The following is a 16,779-nucleotide window of genomic DNA, read 5'->3' on the forward strand; positions in this document are numbered from 1 at the left end:
ATGTGTGCTTGTTAACCAGTACTGTACAATGCCGTGTATGGTTGCATGGCACCTTTCATGAACACATTCCAAAAAGATTTGCACAGAAAAGCCCAAACTTGCCAGATAAGTCTAGGTGTAAAGAGTAAGTTTTAAGCTTTAATGTACATGAGTCAGACTGACTCCATATTTTAGGTTCTTGATGGGAGCAGATTCCAGATTTAGGGCAAAATACTGTTCTCAGATCCACACAGTGACTCTTGACGTATATTCTTCCGTGATGACATGTAGACGTGTGGTGGGTGTGAGGGAATGGAATATCTTGAAAGGAAAGAGATGACATCAGGCTACATAGTAACCTGCCACCGGATCCGGTATGATCACTAATGACAGAACCCTAAACACAGTGTGAAGGCTGTTCCTGAGTAGATTATACCAACTTCTGATAGAAACTCGAGGGATCTGTCTCTCAAACACTTTGGCAACGCTTGGGTAGCTTGTCATGCCAACAAAATATTGCTGGATTGATCTGAGACTGGTTTGTGAAGTTAAGGCCAGAATTTTGCCTGTAGGATGTACCACTACTAACCGTACCTCCTCTGTAAATCAGTTTTGAGCGGTGTTGTGAATAGCCAGCAGACTGGTTTTCGAGCTCTTCGGAGGCAGCAGCTCCAGCAAACACGCAAGTCCCAAATGATGCAGCGCTGTCGCGGTTTTAAAAACAGTTTGATTTTTTTTTTTAACAGGGGAGCCCAGTGTAACTCCTTCAAGACTGGAGTGACACTCTGCATCTGCATCTGCCTCATGTGAGTCAAAATCCTGGCAGCAGCATTTTGCACAAGCTGGAGTCTCTGTAGAGATTTTTTTTTCTTTCCCAGGAAGGCTATAAAATTGCTACCGTATGTGTCTTGGCAGCAAAGGTAAAAAAAAAAACAAAAATACCCCAACCACCCAAAATCCACAATAAAGTGCATGAGAATTCCATACCTTACTGTGCAACTCCTGCTCATTCCAACACATTCTAACACATGCAGTGGAAGTCATCACGGACTTAGAACCTGCAACATTCACTTCTGTGGTACCACTTTTTAATTCTTCACAATGTAATTTGATGGCAAATTATGATGTTAAGGGGAAGCTGTAAGTGCTGTCAGCTGGCTTCTGTTTTCAAAGCTTTGGTTGTTCTTTCGCAATCCATAGTTACATAACCCCTGAACACTGTGTACTGACTGCCCTGAGCTGCTGAAGCATTTGTCTGTTGCAGAGCACAAACCTTTAAAATAACTTGTCCTTTTGTCATTGGGGACCAACATGTTTGTGGAGGGATGGGGGTCAACTTAAAAAAAGATAGAAAAAGTTGTAATATGTGCTTATATTTGCTGTAATTTTGTTAGAAGTAGGGCTAAGAGACCAACAAAAACATACTGAAGATTGAATGGTTGTGTTTTTGTGGCTGTGCATATTTCACCTGTCACACACTTGCAGGCGCTTTGAGGCGGGGGCACTGTCAGCTGTGTGGGAGCTCACAGCACAACGGATTCTGCATGGCAAGCATCTAAATCTATGACATCCACAGTATCCTACACAAAGTCTATAGCTGTGACCACAGTGGCTAGGGCTTTGGGGGGTTTCCAGGAAAGTATTTAATTACTTTTTTCTTTTTTTAGTCATCCAGCTGTAGATCTCTCCTTACTGCTAAATTCCTGCACAGATGACTGACCAGAACAAGATATAAAAACACATCAGCCCTGAGTACACGAATATATTGCCACGTTTCCACAGGATCGGTACTATGCCCTAACTTTCAAACAGCTTCTTGGAGGACCCCCTTCAGTGTAGCGGAGCCCCACTTTTTAGCTTAAGGGTAGGCTTCCCAGCCTCACCGCCTCCTAGGCTGAACCTCTGGGCTCCAGCACTCCTGGCTTCACACCGTGAGCTCTGCCCAGCAAGTCCCATTGAGACAGACTCCTAGTTAGAGACTTGTCCATTCTGCAGGGATTAACGCAACTGAGCAAGTTTTTCCAGTGACACCAAAAACACTTTTCAGAAGAGAGTAGGATTTATTAGTCAGTTGGAAGACAGCATTGGAAGTTCTTAGGTTAGCATAGAGAAATAAAGGTTAAAGCATAGCCCATTCTGGTCAAGCCAGAGCAAACCACCAGCCACGCTGTAGTGGATTCCATTTTAGGCTCTCTGTCTCTCTCTGTCAGTCCCAGGAGAGAGCAACCAGCTTCCTCCAGTATCCCATACTTTATTCTCTGCTGATCGTGTCTCAGTCGTTTGTTCTCAAGCTGGGTCTCTGCTTAGTTGCCCTGCTGGGGTGAGAGGAGATGGGGGCTCCTTCCTCTTGGTCATTGTTTGCTAGGTGTCAATATTCTGGTCATTGGGCTTTCTTTGGATTCTGCACTGATATGGGGTCACTTTCAGCAGGTTCCAGCCAGTTCCTTAATGATCCTATTCACTGTGGCCCAGACCACAAGGTGACACCTGAACCTCATGTCCTGTCCTGCTTCCATGAGCAGACTTAACACTTTTCCCTCCACTGGGTAACAATATGAAGTGCAGAGGGAAACTGAGGCACACAGAGGTTTCATTAAAATATTACAGAAAATTCCCAGTTTGTCACGTGTATGTGTGTATGTAGATAGAGGTTATATAATGTGGCCATTGCAGCATCACAATCCTGTTCACACTGTTTATCTCAAGTAGGTGGATCACTTGCCTGAAGCTCATGTTACTGAAATGAGCATTTGCACAGCTTGTGCGAAAATGTCAGTAGCTTGTAGCTCATGCTGATTAATATAGTCCGTACCGTGGTGTAGTGTGTTGTCAAAATGGGGCGTGGGCGAGGTGAACTCTGAAACCATTCCCAGTTGTCTAATTAAAGGCAAGTATATCTTGGATAACATCACAGTAACTGCAGAATACTATTTATAGTCTATTTCCATCCTCCAAGAGTCTGATTTCCAGTGTGTCTGTTGATTTCTTACACTAGGAAGAAGACTCTTCTTTTCCAGGTGTCTTTAGTGATGACACCCAAACAGACTCTTTGAATGAGCTAGTGGCTTGCGTTTTAAAAAAGGGCTGGGGCAAGGAGGCAAGCAAAGTCCAAAGTTTATAGGTGAGAATATGAATGTTACGAATGTTCAGGGACAGCCTTGTGCTTGTGCCACCCCTAATCAGGGATCTGGATTTGATTCCTTGTATTGGTATGGCCTGGGAATACCAGATAGTCTTTTGCAACAACCTTTCTTTTTGGCTTTTCAGCTGCTTTCATAGGCTAGAAGGGAGGTCTTAGAATCATAGAATATCAGGGTGGGAAGGGACCTCAGGAGGTCATCTAGTCCAACCCCCTGCTCAAAGCAGGACCAATCCCCAACTAAATCAGTGATGGATGTAGATTGGAGAGGGGAGTGCAATGCATAAAAAATGGAATAAGGATATTTTAAGGGTTGCATGATGCACATAGAAAATATGAATCCATTGCCCTTTCCCCTGAAAGATTGTTAGAGAAGTAAGGGTGTTATTTGAAAGATAGCATTGTATTAGCTACAGCCATGCTTTCTTGGTGGTGTACCATGTGGATTGATCGTAAATCCCTTCTGTTTGTCTAAAAGGGATCCCAAAGTACTCTTCAGATTGTCCATGTGTGTGTAGGGGTCACTACAGCTGTCTCTGGGCTCCAGAAATGACCATGGCTCATGTCTGAAGTGCTGTTATAGCCGTATCAGTCCCAGGATATTAGAGACACAAAGTTGGTGAGGTGATATCTCTGTTGGTGAGAGAGACAAGCTTTCAACAAACTGTTCCCATAGCAGCAACATAATGCAACAGGGTTTTTAGAAGAAGGGGAATGGTGAAGTTCTGTATAGAGAAAGAAATTACAGTTTCCTTGGGAATTTGGCCAGATTACCAAGGTGAAATCGCACAGCAGTGTTAAAAAATGTATATGGTCTGTCTGAAGAACTAGGATGGCTCCAGCTTCTTCCTGGTGGTGGTGGGGGCTGAGGTGGGCTAGACAGAAAATGGGGGGGAGGCGGCGCTATACATCTTGTGGGCGCACCCATTTATTTTTTAACAATACGCACTTCAATGTGTGATTTATCTGTTATCCTCAAAAGAGGAATAAAAACATATACAGACACATCGGGTTTAAACTTTGTCTAGCCTGTGAAGTGAGCAAAGTAGGATATTTGGAAGATTTGGAGACTCAGAGCCATAATGCAGCAACTCACACTGCGGTCAGTCTGGAGCAGGGGGCCTCAGTGCTAGAGAGGGTTAACTGAACACAGGTGCTGTAGGAAGTGTTACCCAGACACCCACCGCTCTGTCCTGCATGTGCAGCTGCAGCAGGCACGGTGGCAGGGAGCTGCACGCTGGGGATGGAAACCAGGCACGGAGGAAGGCCCTTGACTCATCAGATAAATCCATCCCCACAAGGCAAGCTGGACATCCCGGACCTGAGCTTGCTCCCCACCCAGGGCTGGATGGCTGCAGCCGGACAATGCTCTGACAAGCCTCCCCACCAGTCAGCAACCTCCCTGCCCCTGCCTCAGGGGTGCCATTTAGGGAGGTGCTCCCCCTCCCAAGTTTCATACCACAGTATAATTTTACAATTTGTGTGTGTGTATGTGTGTGTTCGGAGAGTGTGCGAGGGAGACTCTGTGGGTGTTAGTGGGTATGTGTTGAGGGAGTGTGTTCGGGAGTGTGTATTTGTTGGGGGTAGCATGTGAGAGAGACTGAGCGTGTGTGTGTTGGGGGTAGTGTGTGTGGGAGACTGTGTTGAGGGAGTGTATTGGGGGAGTGTGTATTTGTTGTGGGTAGCATGTGACAGACACGGTGCATGTGTGTGTTGGGGGAGTGTACGTGGGAGACTCTGTGTGTGTTGGGGGAGCTTGTGTGGGAGACTGCACGGGCCTGAGTGAGAGTGTCAGCATGCTGTCTCTTTAAGCCGAGCATTCAGGAGCCTGACGCTTGTTCAGTGCTGCAGCAGCTCCCACTCCTGAGCCAGAGACACCAGCAAACAAGCTCCCTGTCCCCCGACCCCAGCTCAGTGGAGACCCACTCAGGCACGGCCACCTCTAGCATCAGGCAAGCTCCCCCAGTGCCCTGCCAGCCGTGGATCAGCTTCCCAAAGAAGGGAAGACTTAAGTGTAAACATGGGGCTCACAGCCTCTGTACTGCCTGCTGCTGAGGAGCCATGTCACACCTCTAGCCAAGGCTAGCTTCAGCAGAGGAGTTGACTGTGCGGATCTCTGCAGCGCAGCCAGGGCTGCAAATCTGTCAGAGGATCCCTGAGCACAAAGGGACTGAATGGAAGAAGAAGACGATTTTCCTCCAGTCTAGGCCAGCGGCTAAAGCCTCCTCTCTGTAGATCAGGTGTGTGTGAGGTCTTCAGGAACCAGTCCGCTTCCCCTGGCTGCCTCAGTTTGCAGGCCGGAGTGAGCAGCAGGTGGGAAGTGAGAGTGAGTGAATTTGGGGAAGGAGAAGTGAGTGTGTCTGCTGTGGGGAGCCTGGCCAGCAGCCACAGCTCTTTCCGCTGCGCCTTCACGGGCAGCCAGAGAGCAGCGGCTGCTGGCCAGGTGCCCAGCTCTGAAGCCACTGCCACAGCCAGCAGCTGGGAGAGGTGGCTACGGGGGGGTGGCTAAGGCAAAGTTTGGGATGGCTGTAGCCCCCCCAAGCCCCCTCTAGCACCGCCCCTGTGAATAACTCAGCATGTCCTTGTCCCATGCTGCTTTAATAAACGGGGAAATCTGGGCATCTGTCTTACCCATCTACAATACATGAAGGTATATTTCTTATTGTTCCCTTCAGTAATTTGCCTTTAGCAGCCCTTCATCAAGGGAATTCATTTTTTCTAGACTCTGTTCTTTCATGATCTTCACTGTGCTCTTTCTATTCTGACCTCCTTGTGCTCACTAGCGCACTAGATCACACCCCAGAATTTCCGTCACAATCCTGTGCTCTCTTATTTATATTAGTTATTTCTGCCCCTCATTCTCACCCACAACACAATCAATCTCTCTCTTCCTATTGCACAGAGAAGGTCCCATGCAGCAAATGTCATATAACTTTATTATATGTTTACCATTAGTATAGTAAAAGCTTGAAGATTTTGTTAACTACATTATTACTTTTAGGTATCCTTTACTATTAAGTAAGTTAGTATTATAAGTGTGTTCAAGCTTACAATGAATTGTTGCTTTTCTAAGTGATAATAGGCCTTTGTTAAAAATAATAATGAACCCTTAGATATCTGTCAGCCAAATAATACGCTGGAGGACCCATGTTACTGTAGAGCTGGGCAAAATCTTTTTGGCAAATAGTAAATTACTGGCAAATGCAGTATTGGGGGGAACTGAAACTATTTGAAAATTTGGGTTGAATTTGGCAATAGGTTTGGCCAAGTAAAAGCTGAAAACAGAAATTTTGGAAGTATGATAACTCATTTTGAAAATGTCAGATCCACTCCATATTTTATTTTGAAAATGTTGGTTTGAATTAGCATTTAATTAGCATTTAATTTGACCAGAACAAATTTTTGGCGGGTTTTCATGTAGTCAAGAAAAAAAATTCATTTTTGGTTAGAAACTGACCAGTTTTTTTTCTGGAAACCAAAAATCACTTTGCTCAGTTCTATATATGAGATTCCTCATGACAGTCACCATAATCTATAATCTGTCCCTGTCTAACATCCCTGATTTTCCTTCATGAGCTTCCTCCTTTTCCATCTTTTTTCAGTAGTTTCACATATGAGTTTTCTCCTCTTTGACTTGGTCTCTCTTTTCCACAGCACATTTTCTTACCTGTAGTAATTCTTTGGGGACTGTAGATATATTTATTATTGTTAGCATTTTTTATGACTCCCGCAGCGGTGCTAGGCACTTCACAGAAAAGCATGTCTGTGTTCTGAAGAGTTTACCATTCAAATAGCGCATGTGTATATGACACACACATCTGCTGCCTCCAAATCATTAATACAGTGGGGCCCACTTAAATATATATCTCAACTGTGATGGGAATTATTTGACCTCAGTGCATCTTAGGGGCAGATTCTGTAAGAGTGACAGTTTCCAGGCAGCAAAACTCAACATACTGTCCACAGAAATACAGTGAAGCAATCAAATGATCCTTGAATGAACTTGTTATATAAGGTTCGTTAAGTACATTTTCCCTGCGCTGAGCTAAGGTATATTTTATAAATGAAATATTAAAATAATAAACTGGTTTAAAAGAATAACATTTTGATGCAAGAAGGTAACATCTCACAGGTTTCTACGGTACCATATAGTTTTATTAATAAATTATTTGCTGACCTGATTACTGTATCTTCTGTGGAAGCCATCACAGCCCACAGCACTTATAAACACCTCCTAGCTGAATTCCTGACACTAATATTAGGCTACGGAATTGTGTCCAGAGTAACAGCTGTAACAGTAGTAAAGAATTTCAGACTCTGCTTCTAATAATGTGTATAGCGGGGGTGGGAGAGGAGAGGGAGATGCTGTTTGGAATATATTTCCTCTGAGGCAAAGAGCTCTGATGGACTGACTTATATTTCATCTGGTGCGTTCTGCTTCTGAAATATGAACTGCATTTCCATTCTGCAAAAGGCCTCTAGCATGATCTAATTCCATGATCACTGTAAGCACCAGAGCAAGTGAACCTGAAATAGAGAAGGAAAATAATGACGGAACCTAGTGTGGAAGAGGGAGGAGGGAGAATGGAAAAATTATTTTTAACTGCCTTGTTTTACCATGAGCTATTTTTGTATTTTCTAACTGGAATTTTATCTTGGTACAGTGTATAAATCCCCTGAATATGAATCTCTTGGATTTGACCTGACCGTAGAAAGATTGGTTTCCATTGGATACCCTCAGGAGCTGCTCAGTTTTGTCTATGATCCTTCTTTCCCTACCAGGTAAATGACTAAGAGATACTGATCTAGTCTACTTGTGGCTTTGAATGTTTGTTCTGTGAAGTTCATAGACGTGAAATTTCAAGTTTTCAGAAGACACCTTTTAAGCCTTTAGTTGTGCACAGAACTTTGTTGAACATACCCGATTGACTTGCCAGTGACTAACCTCACTTGTGCAGAATTTTTGCAGAAACAGACAGCCTCCTTCCTTTCATTCCTCCCACATTGAGTTGCACTGAGCCTACTGCCACAGGTTACCATGTCCATAATAGGAAAATGGGTCGTAATGAAGCTGTCAGGACGGTTACACTGAGCATGTTCAGTGAATTCACTACCCCCATCATGGGGAGGACAAAGAAGGGTTGCCTATGTGAGGACAACTGGCAGCAGCCTTACTACCAATCAGTCTTGAAGAAGCTCATTGTTTTCAGCAGTCATGGAATCTCCTTTTCCCAAAGGCTAGTGACTAGATAAATGAGCCGAAACTTGTAATGTGGTTTTGCCAGAAAAGATGTAGATCTCAAATCGGTAGCAGGGAATGACATGGCATTTTTTTGCAGCTGTCACATGCCACGTCTGGCTCTCCTAAATGCAATGGAGAGATGCACAGGACTGGAGAGGTTCCTTCCCCCAATCAGCTCTCCATTGCATCCCAGTAGAATTCTCAGGGAATCACTAGGGCAGGCGTGAGAGCCAAATTCTTGACCTTGTGTAGAAAGCTACACATCTTCCCCGATGAACGTATAGCTAAGCTTTCTGTTAAGTATAATGATCCTGTTTTAAGATCCATAGAGAGCAGGTCAATTTTACATTTCAACCTGGCAATGCAGGGGGTGGGGAGGGTGGTTACACAGCCAGACAGAGGGATACATTAGAAGTGGATCAGCACAACCCTGCCCCCAGTGTTCAATTCTGTTTTGGATGGGACATGTAAGAATTGGCTCAAATATTCTACTTCAAATAAGCACACTCGAGCTGATTTTGATTCTTGCTCTGAGTATGGTGCATTTGGCCACTCCTCAGTGTGTTTCTGATTTCACATCTTAAATTCCTTCCTTGACAGAGGCCTGGTATTTGATACACTGTATGGAAACCTGTTGAAAGTCGATGCCTATGGGAACCTCCTAGTGTGTGCACATGGCTTTAACTTCGTGAGAGGGTGAGTACTGACAACTTGGCCATTCACTGGTCATTGGCTCTGGTTTGATAAATGGCTTAATAAACCATAAGGAATAGCAGACAATTTGTTGATAAAGAGAGGTTGCTTTTATATTTTTATAGGTTTGCTTCGGTTTACATATAAGAAATTGAGTACTCGTGGCACCTTAGAGACTAACCAATTTATTTGAGCATGAGCTTTCGTGAGCTACAGCTCACTTCATCGGATGCATACCGTGGAAACTGCAGCAGACTTTATATACACACAGAGAATATGTGTGTATATAAAGTCTGCTGCAGTTTCCACGGTATGCATCCGATGAAGTGAGCTGTAGCTCACGAAAGCTCATGCTCAAATAAATTGGTTAGTCTCTAAGGTGCCACAAGTACTCCTTTTCTTTTTGCGAATACAGACTAACACGGCTGTTACTCTGAAACATATAAGAAATTGTGAGTGTTCTGAAGTTAATGATATTTCAAAGTCTAGGAAAAACATCAGTACAGTACAAAGAGGCCTATATTTTCTAGAGCAGTGGAAATAGGATAGGACATGGCGTGGGGAAGAGTTTAGGATAGGACAGTGTGTGGGGCTTTTTACCTGTGCTGGCATAATTCAGTTTCAGCACCCTGTCATCAGGTAAAATGATTCAGTTGTGTCAGCCCTTTCTGGAACAGGCAGAAGTCTGCATCGCATGAACAACTGCCAGTGGTTCAGCTCACCAGTCTTTCCTTGAGAGAGGTGAAGGATTGAACTAGCCTAGAGCTAAATTATTGTAGCTTATGGTTTAGGTCAATGGGAAGAAAGGAGAGCAGCAGAATACGGACCCTGGACTTCAGAAAACCAGACTTTGACTCCCTCAGGGAACTGATAGGCAGGATCCCCTAGGAGGCTAATATGAAGGGGAGGAGGAAAACAACGAGGAGTCCTTGTGGCACCTTAGAGACTAACAAATTTATTTGGGCATAAGCTTTCGTGGGCTAGAACCCACTTCATCAGATGCATGGAGTGGAAAATACTGTAGCAGGTATATTTATATATAGTACATGAAAAGATGGGAGTTGCCTTACCAGGTGGAGGGGTCAGTCTAACGAGACAATTCAATTAACAGTAGAATACCAAGGGAAGAAGAATCACTTTTGTAGTGGTAATGAGGGTGGCCCATTTCAAACAGTTGACAAGAAGGTGTGAGTAACAGTAGGGGGAAATTAGTATGGTAAAATTAGGTTTGTAATGACTCATCCACTCCCAGTCTTTATTCAGGCATAATTTGATGGTGTCCAGTTTACAAATTAATTCCAGTTCTGCAGTTTCATGTTGGTGTCTGTTTTTGAAATGAGGGGGAAAGGAGTCCTGGAGAGCTGGCTGTATTTTAAAGAAGCCTTATTGAGGGCGCAGGAACAAACCATCCCGATGTGCAGAAAGACTAGCAAATATGGCAGGCTACCAGCTTGGCTTAACAGAGAAATCTTCGGTGAGCTTAAACACAAAAAGGAAGTTTACAAGAAGTGGAAACTTGGACAAATGGCTAGGGAGGAGTATAGAAATACTGCTCGAGCATGCAGGAGTGTAATCAGGAAGGCCAAAGTACACTTGGAGTTGCAGCTAGCAAGGGATGTGAAAGGTAGCAAGAAGGCTTTCTACAGGTTAGCAATAAGAAGGTGGTCACCTCTATGAGTGGGACCCTTATTGAATGAGGGAGGCAACCTAGTGACAGATGATGTGGGAAAAGCTGAAGTACTCAATGCTTTTTTTGCCTCAGTCTTCACAGACAAGGTCAGCTCCCAGACTGCTGCACTGGGCAGCACAGTTTGGGGAGGAGGTGAGCAGCCCTCAGTGGTGAGAGAACAGGTTACGGACTATTTAGAAAAGCTGGACATACACAAGTCCATGGGGCTGGATGCAATGCATCCGAGGGTGCTGAAGGAGTTAGCTGATGTGATTGGAGAGCCATTGGCTATTATCTTTGAAAACTCGTGGCAGTCAGGGGAGGTCCTGGACAATTGGAAAAAGGCAAATATAGTGCCCATCTTTAAAAAAGGGAAGGAGGAGAATCCAGGGAACTACAGACCGGTCAGCCTCACCTCAGTCCCCGGAAAAATCATGGAGCAGATCCTCAAGGAAGCCATTTTGAAGCACTTGGAGGAGAGGAAGGTGATCAGGAACAGTCAACGTGGATTCACCAAGGGCAAGTCATTCCTGACCAACCTGATTGCCTTCTATGATGAGGTAACTGGCTCTGTGGATATGGGGAAAGCGGTGGACGTGATATACCTTGATTTAGCAAAGCTTTTGATATGGTGTCCCACAATATTCTTGCCAGCAAGTTAAAGTAGTATGGATTGGATGAATGGACTGTAAGGTAGACAGAAAGCTGGCTAGATCGTCGGGCTCCACGGGTCGTGATCAACGGCTCAATGTCTAGTTGGCAGCCGATATCAAGCGGAGTGCCCCAGGGGTCGGTCCTGGGGCCGGTTTTGTCAACATCTTCATTAAGGATCTGGATGATGGGATGGATTGCACCCTCAGCAAGTTCGCAGATGATACTAAGCTGGGGGGAGAGGTAGATATGCTGGAGGGTAGGGATAGGGTCCAGAGTGACCTAGACAAATTGGAGGATTGGGCCAAAAGAAATCTGATGAGGTTCAACGAGGAGAAGTCCAGAGTCTGGCACTTCGGATGGAAGAATCCCATGCACCGCTACAGGCTGGGGACCGACGGGCTAAGCAGCAGTTCTGCAGAAAAGGACCTGGGATTACAGTGGATGAGAAGCTGGATATGAGTCAACAGTGTGCCCTTGTTGCCAAGAAAGCTAACGGCATACTGGGCTGCATTATTTAGTAGGAGCGTTGTCAGCCCATCAAGGGAAGTGATTATTTCCCTCTATTTGGCAGTGATGAGGCCACATCTGGAGTACTGCATCCAGTTTTGGGGCCCCCGCTACAGAAAGGATGTGGACAAATTGGAGAGAGTCCAGCGGAAGGCAACAAAAATGATTAGGGGGCTGGGGCATGCGCCTTTGAGGAGAGGCTGCGGGAACTGGGGTTATTTAGTTTGCAGAAGAGAAGAGTGAGAGGGAATTTGAAAGCAGCCTTCAACTACCTGAAGGGGGGTTCCAAGGAGGATGGAGCTAGGCTGTTCTCAGTGGTGGCAGATGACAGAACAAGGAGCAATGGTCTCAAGTTGCAGTGAGGGAGATCTAGGTTGGATATTAGGAAAAACTATTTCACTAGGAGGGTGGTGAAGCCCTGGAATGGGTTACCTAGGGAGGTGGTGGAATCTCCATCCTTTAGAGGTTTTTAAGGCTCGGCTTGACAAAGCCCTGTCTGGGATGATTTAGTTGGTGTTGGTCCTGCTTTGAGCAGGGAGTTGGACTAGATGACTTCCTGAGGTCTCTTACAACCGTAATCTTCTATGATTCCAATAGTAAAGCAGTGTGAAAACTGTGTGTGTGATGTTCTGCAGTCCCTGTTGGCTGTTAGCATTCTTCTTACCTCTATGAGTAGAAAGTTTAAATAAGAAAAGGGGGGAGTGCAGGGCTTGATGCAAAATGTGTCCAAATAAGTTCCCAAATCCATAATATGAGGCTAGAGTTGATGGAATGGAGGAACAGTTAAATTCAGTAGCAACTGAACAAAAATCCCAAAGAGGCCATCACACAGGCCTTCTGATAAGCTCATCTCAAGCTAACGAGTCTCTGCAGTAGGAAGTAGAAACCTTAAAAAATGAAAGATCAAATGTGTGTTCAAGGCTCTCATATGTATATGTAGTCTTCACAGACTCCAGTGGGGTTGGATAGGTGTAAATGTGCCCTGAGTTTGGTCCTGCTATGTGTATAATGAATCCTTTGAATGCAAATAGCATAATTCTGCCAGTGATCACTTAAAAATGATTTTTTAAGAGAATGAGAATAGTTACTTTTTTTTAACATTGCCAGAAATGTTTAATTGCAAAGAGTCTCATAGACTCCAGCAGAACAACCTTGCACATTGCTGATGAAAGCTGCATGTGGGTGTTTAAAAAGAAAAACACATGAAAACTAGGGGAAAGATTAATTATCTTAAACAAAAAATGAAAATGCAGTGGATTTAAGTATCCCCTGCCTATGAACTCAGGGATTAAGGTAAGGCTGTGGTCACTCAACCATTCTGCTTCCCTGTGTCAGACTTGTTCATTTTGCTGACCAACCATGGATATTTTTGCCAGGCTAGAGCCAGCACAGCTATGGAGTGTGAAGTGGATTCTGTTCTTACTTTTGTGTCACCAACACACTGTTAATTTCCCCCTCAGCATGGTAAAACTAGGTGTTGATTAAAGCTTGAGGGAATCTTGAGTTAATTGGCCCTTTTATGATCATATTCTAAGAACTATAGAGTATGCTATTGTTTTTTTCAGTTTTTCCCTTTACCATCTTGTTTTTCAGGCCAGAAACTCGGGAGCAGTATCCAAATAAATTTATTCAGAGGGATGACACAGAGAGGTTTTACATTCTGAACACGCTGTTCAATCTACCAGGTAAATCCCTAATTAGATACTGTAGGTCTTGATCCTTCATCACGGAAATGAATGGGAGTTTTGCCATTGACTTCCTGACAGCAGATTCGGACCTGTGCAGGTGTGCTTTGAGTTACATGAACACCTCTCTTCCTCCAGACTCCTACCCCAAAAGTTATTTTAATTTATGATGTTTCTCTTGTTTTAAAATTCTGCTTTGTTTCTTTGCAGAGACCTACCTGTTGGCTTGCCTAATAGATTTCTTTACTAACTGTGACAGATATTCTAGGTACGTTTATTGCCTGATTTTATAAAACTAATAGTATAGTGCAGTCTTGAATATATGTTTTAAATAATAGATGCACGGTACAGCACAAAGCTGCTCTACCGAGGTCCAATCTCCCACTAATGTCAATGCGAATCTTTCCATTGACATCACTGGGACTAAGATCAATCCTCTTTAGCTGTTTAATATAAAAGTGAATTCCATGCTGATGTGAAGTGTCTATTAACATCTCTGGAGACTGAAAGCCTAGACCAATTGGATGCAGTAAAGACATTGGCAATGCAGCTCTTCCCTCACACTGTGTCCCTGTCTCAATGCACTGGTTGCCACAACTTTGCTGTGGAGAGACAACCTCTAGATATGAACCTTGTAAATGGTCAGTTTCCATTTCCACTCTGTTCTTGGCGCCTCAGCTAAGACTCCAACGAATAATGCTAAATGAGTTGGAGGTTTGATGACGTGGAAGTTTGTGATCTGAGACCACAAACTTACTACAAACACAGTGGCTCCCAAACAGCCCTCAGATGTCTGTTTTCAATGCCTACCAGTTAGAACTGTATTTGAGCCAGTAACCGAGAGGCGAAACTCCCAAGGCCAATTACCAGAGCCACTTAGATTTCCCATATAGTAGTTTTAACATTTTCATGGCAAAGAACCTTGCTCACTCAAAAGTGAAATATGCTAATGACATGGGTTTGATTAAAAAAACAGATTCACTTAATGAGAGAATTGTCTAAAATATTAAGCCTGGTTTTAATAACTTTAAAGGATACATTTTCCAAACGTTTACAGTAATTTTTGATTTACTGTTCATAGCAAGCTTTTTGAAGCAGGAAATGTACATGTATTCTTTTTCCTCCATCATGTACATGCATCAGCACCTGTTATCGTGGGGTTGCTCATGAGTGCTGTGCTGTCCATGCTTTTTGGTTTAGAAAAGGAACATTGAGACATATGGGATGGGGGGAGATAAAAATCAATATTTACATGGGGTTGCAAAGAGGTGCATGTTTAAAATGGTAGGTTACATTTTGAGCTCGCAAACCTGGATGCAGCTGCATGAATGATTCACATGATATGAAGTGATACCAGGTATTACATTCTTGGAAAGTAAAGGTTAAACACATATGCAGTTTTTCCCAAGAACACAGGAATTGCCATTCTGGATCAGATCAGTGGTCCAGCTGGTCCAGTATCCTATCTCTGAAAATGGCCAGTACCCTCTAGTGGACAATTATGGAATAATTTGCCCATAATAGAGTTTCTTCTTAATACGCATCTATTAATGGTTGGCTTATGCCCAAAAGCATAAGGTTTAATATCCAATATATAGTATAAAATCCTCTTTTGAATCTTTCTTATGTAAAATCTTGGCCTTAGTGGTATCTTGTGGTGGTGAGTTCCACAGGATAATTATGCACTGTGATATAAAAAAGCAACGTTACCTTTTATCAGTGTTAAATGTGTTGACTTTGAATTTCATTGAATATCTCCTTTTTCTTGGGTTATGAAAGAGGATAGTCAGCAACACTTAATTTACTTTATTACGTTAATCTTTTTGTATACCTGTATCCTGTCCTCTCTTATTTAACACCTGTTTAAACTATAGTCCCAGTCTATCAATCACTCCTGAAATGGAAATATTTCCATGTCCGTAATCATTATGTACTTACTATTCCATTAGTGTCAGGAGGGAGAAACTAGAGTCGCAGTCACAAAAACCTGAAATACCACATTACTGGTGCATGATCCAGAGACGGGAATCTGCTTCCTGAAGTTCTGAATGAATACCACGTTTGGGTAACACACATCTCTAATGCTGCTGTATATACCAAGTCTGTGCAGATAGACTCCATTAACTGGAAACTATTTACAGGGGCATTCTCTCAATCCCAGCACCCATGACGGAATAAAAGAGGAAATCGTGAATACAAATTGGGAATACAAGCTTTGTCTGTCAGATATATTGCGCTATCTTGTCTCCCTGGTTGCTCCTTAATCACAGAGGTCCTGTGGTATATGCACACTTCTTACTGGCTGCTGTTCTTTATCTGACATATCTGATCTCTCTTCTTTCCTCATAGCTGTGAAACAGGGTTTAAAGATGGAGACCTCTTTATGTCGTTCAGGAGTATGTTCCAGGATGTCAGAGATGCTGTTGACTGGGTTCATTACCAGGTGATTGGAACTCCTTGGGATTTTTTATTAGTCATTAATTGAACTACACCTGTCTTTAACTCTTGAATGGAAGCAGTTAATATGTGACTATATCCCTGTAAAAGAAACCTATTTTGCCATTTAGTGACCAAATATGTGAATGGTACAGGACTACACCCTTGGGGATAATGATTACCTCTCTCATTACACAAGAGAATCCCTCTGTCCTTCTATCTCATCCAATCCTCATTTTCCTTACCTATAATTAACAAGCGATGTAAAGATTGCACCATGAACCATATTTGCATTTTATACCATGTATTGAAGTTATGGACTGTTAATTTTTGCAGTATTGATTTTATTGTACATCTACTCTAGAGTGTTAATTGCTTTATGCTGCTAGGAAGCTGTTTGTGCTGGATGGAGAATTTCATAAGTTTTGATCCTCTGCTTAGTGTAGCGGGCAACCCGATTTTATATACACAAACATATATACTTTTGCTATTTGGGTTTCCTGATCAATAACATTTGTAAATATGGCAGCTGAGTGCCTGATTCTGCTTCCTTTACTCCCAGGAAGAGTCCCATAATGAGTAGGATGGAGCACTTTCGTATTATTTGATCACATTTTAAGCTTCAGGTTGTCGTCTGATTTCTACAAGATTCAGAAGGGAATTTTTCATATAGAGTTTTGCACAATTGACCAGATGCTTTGTGGTGGGTTTTACCTTCTACTGAAGCTCTAGATCACTGCTGGAGACAGGAGATCAATGGTCTGATCTGGTATGG

The 16,779-nt window shown here is 43.3% G+C and overlaps 1 protein-coding gene across 6 annotated transcripts in view; it reads left to right on the forward strand.

The window, feature by feature from the left end:
* NT5C2 (5'-nucleotidase, cytosolic II) overlaps positions 1–16,779 on the forward strand; it is an 89,564-nt gene that overhangs the window by 59,607 nt on the left and 13,178 nt on the right. For 5 of the 6 annotated variants that reach the window (XM_048858154.2, XM_075131095.1, XM_075131097.1 and 2 more), the window contains 5 exons: positions 7,783–7,900; positions 8,961–9,056; positions 13,477–13,568; positions 13,779–13,836; positions 15,918–16,011. In XM_048858154.2, coding sequence (XP_048714111.2) covers positions 7,783–7,900; positions 8,961–9,056; positions 13,477–13,568; positions 13,779–13,836; positions 15,918–16,011 — 458 coding nt within the window. Of the gene's footprint in view, positions 1–762; positions 900–7,782; positions 7,901–8,960; positions 9,057–13,476; positions 13,569–13,778; positions 13,837–15,917; positions 16,012–16,779 lie in introns of those variants that run through there. The other variant, XM_048858156.2, reaches the window with a different exon arrangement.

The sequence above is a fragment of the Caretta caretta genome, chromosome 7 (genome assembly GCF_965140235.1).
Source record: "Caretta caretta isolate rCarCar2 chromosome 7, rCarCar1.hap1, whole genome shotgun sequence".
In the NCBI taxonomy this organism is placed as follows: Eukaryota; Metazoa; Chordata; order Testudines; family Cheloniidae; genus Caretta; species Caretta caretta.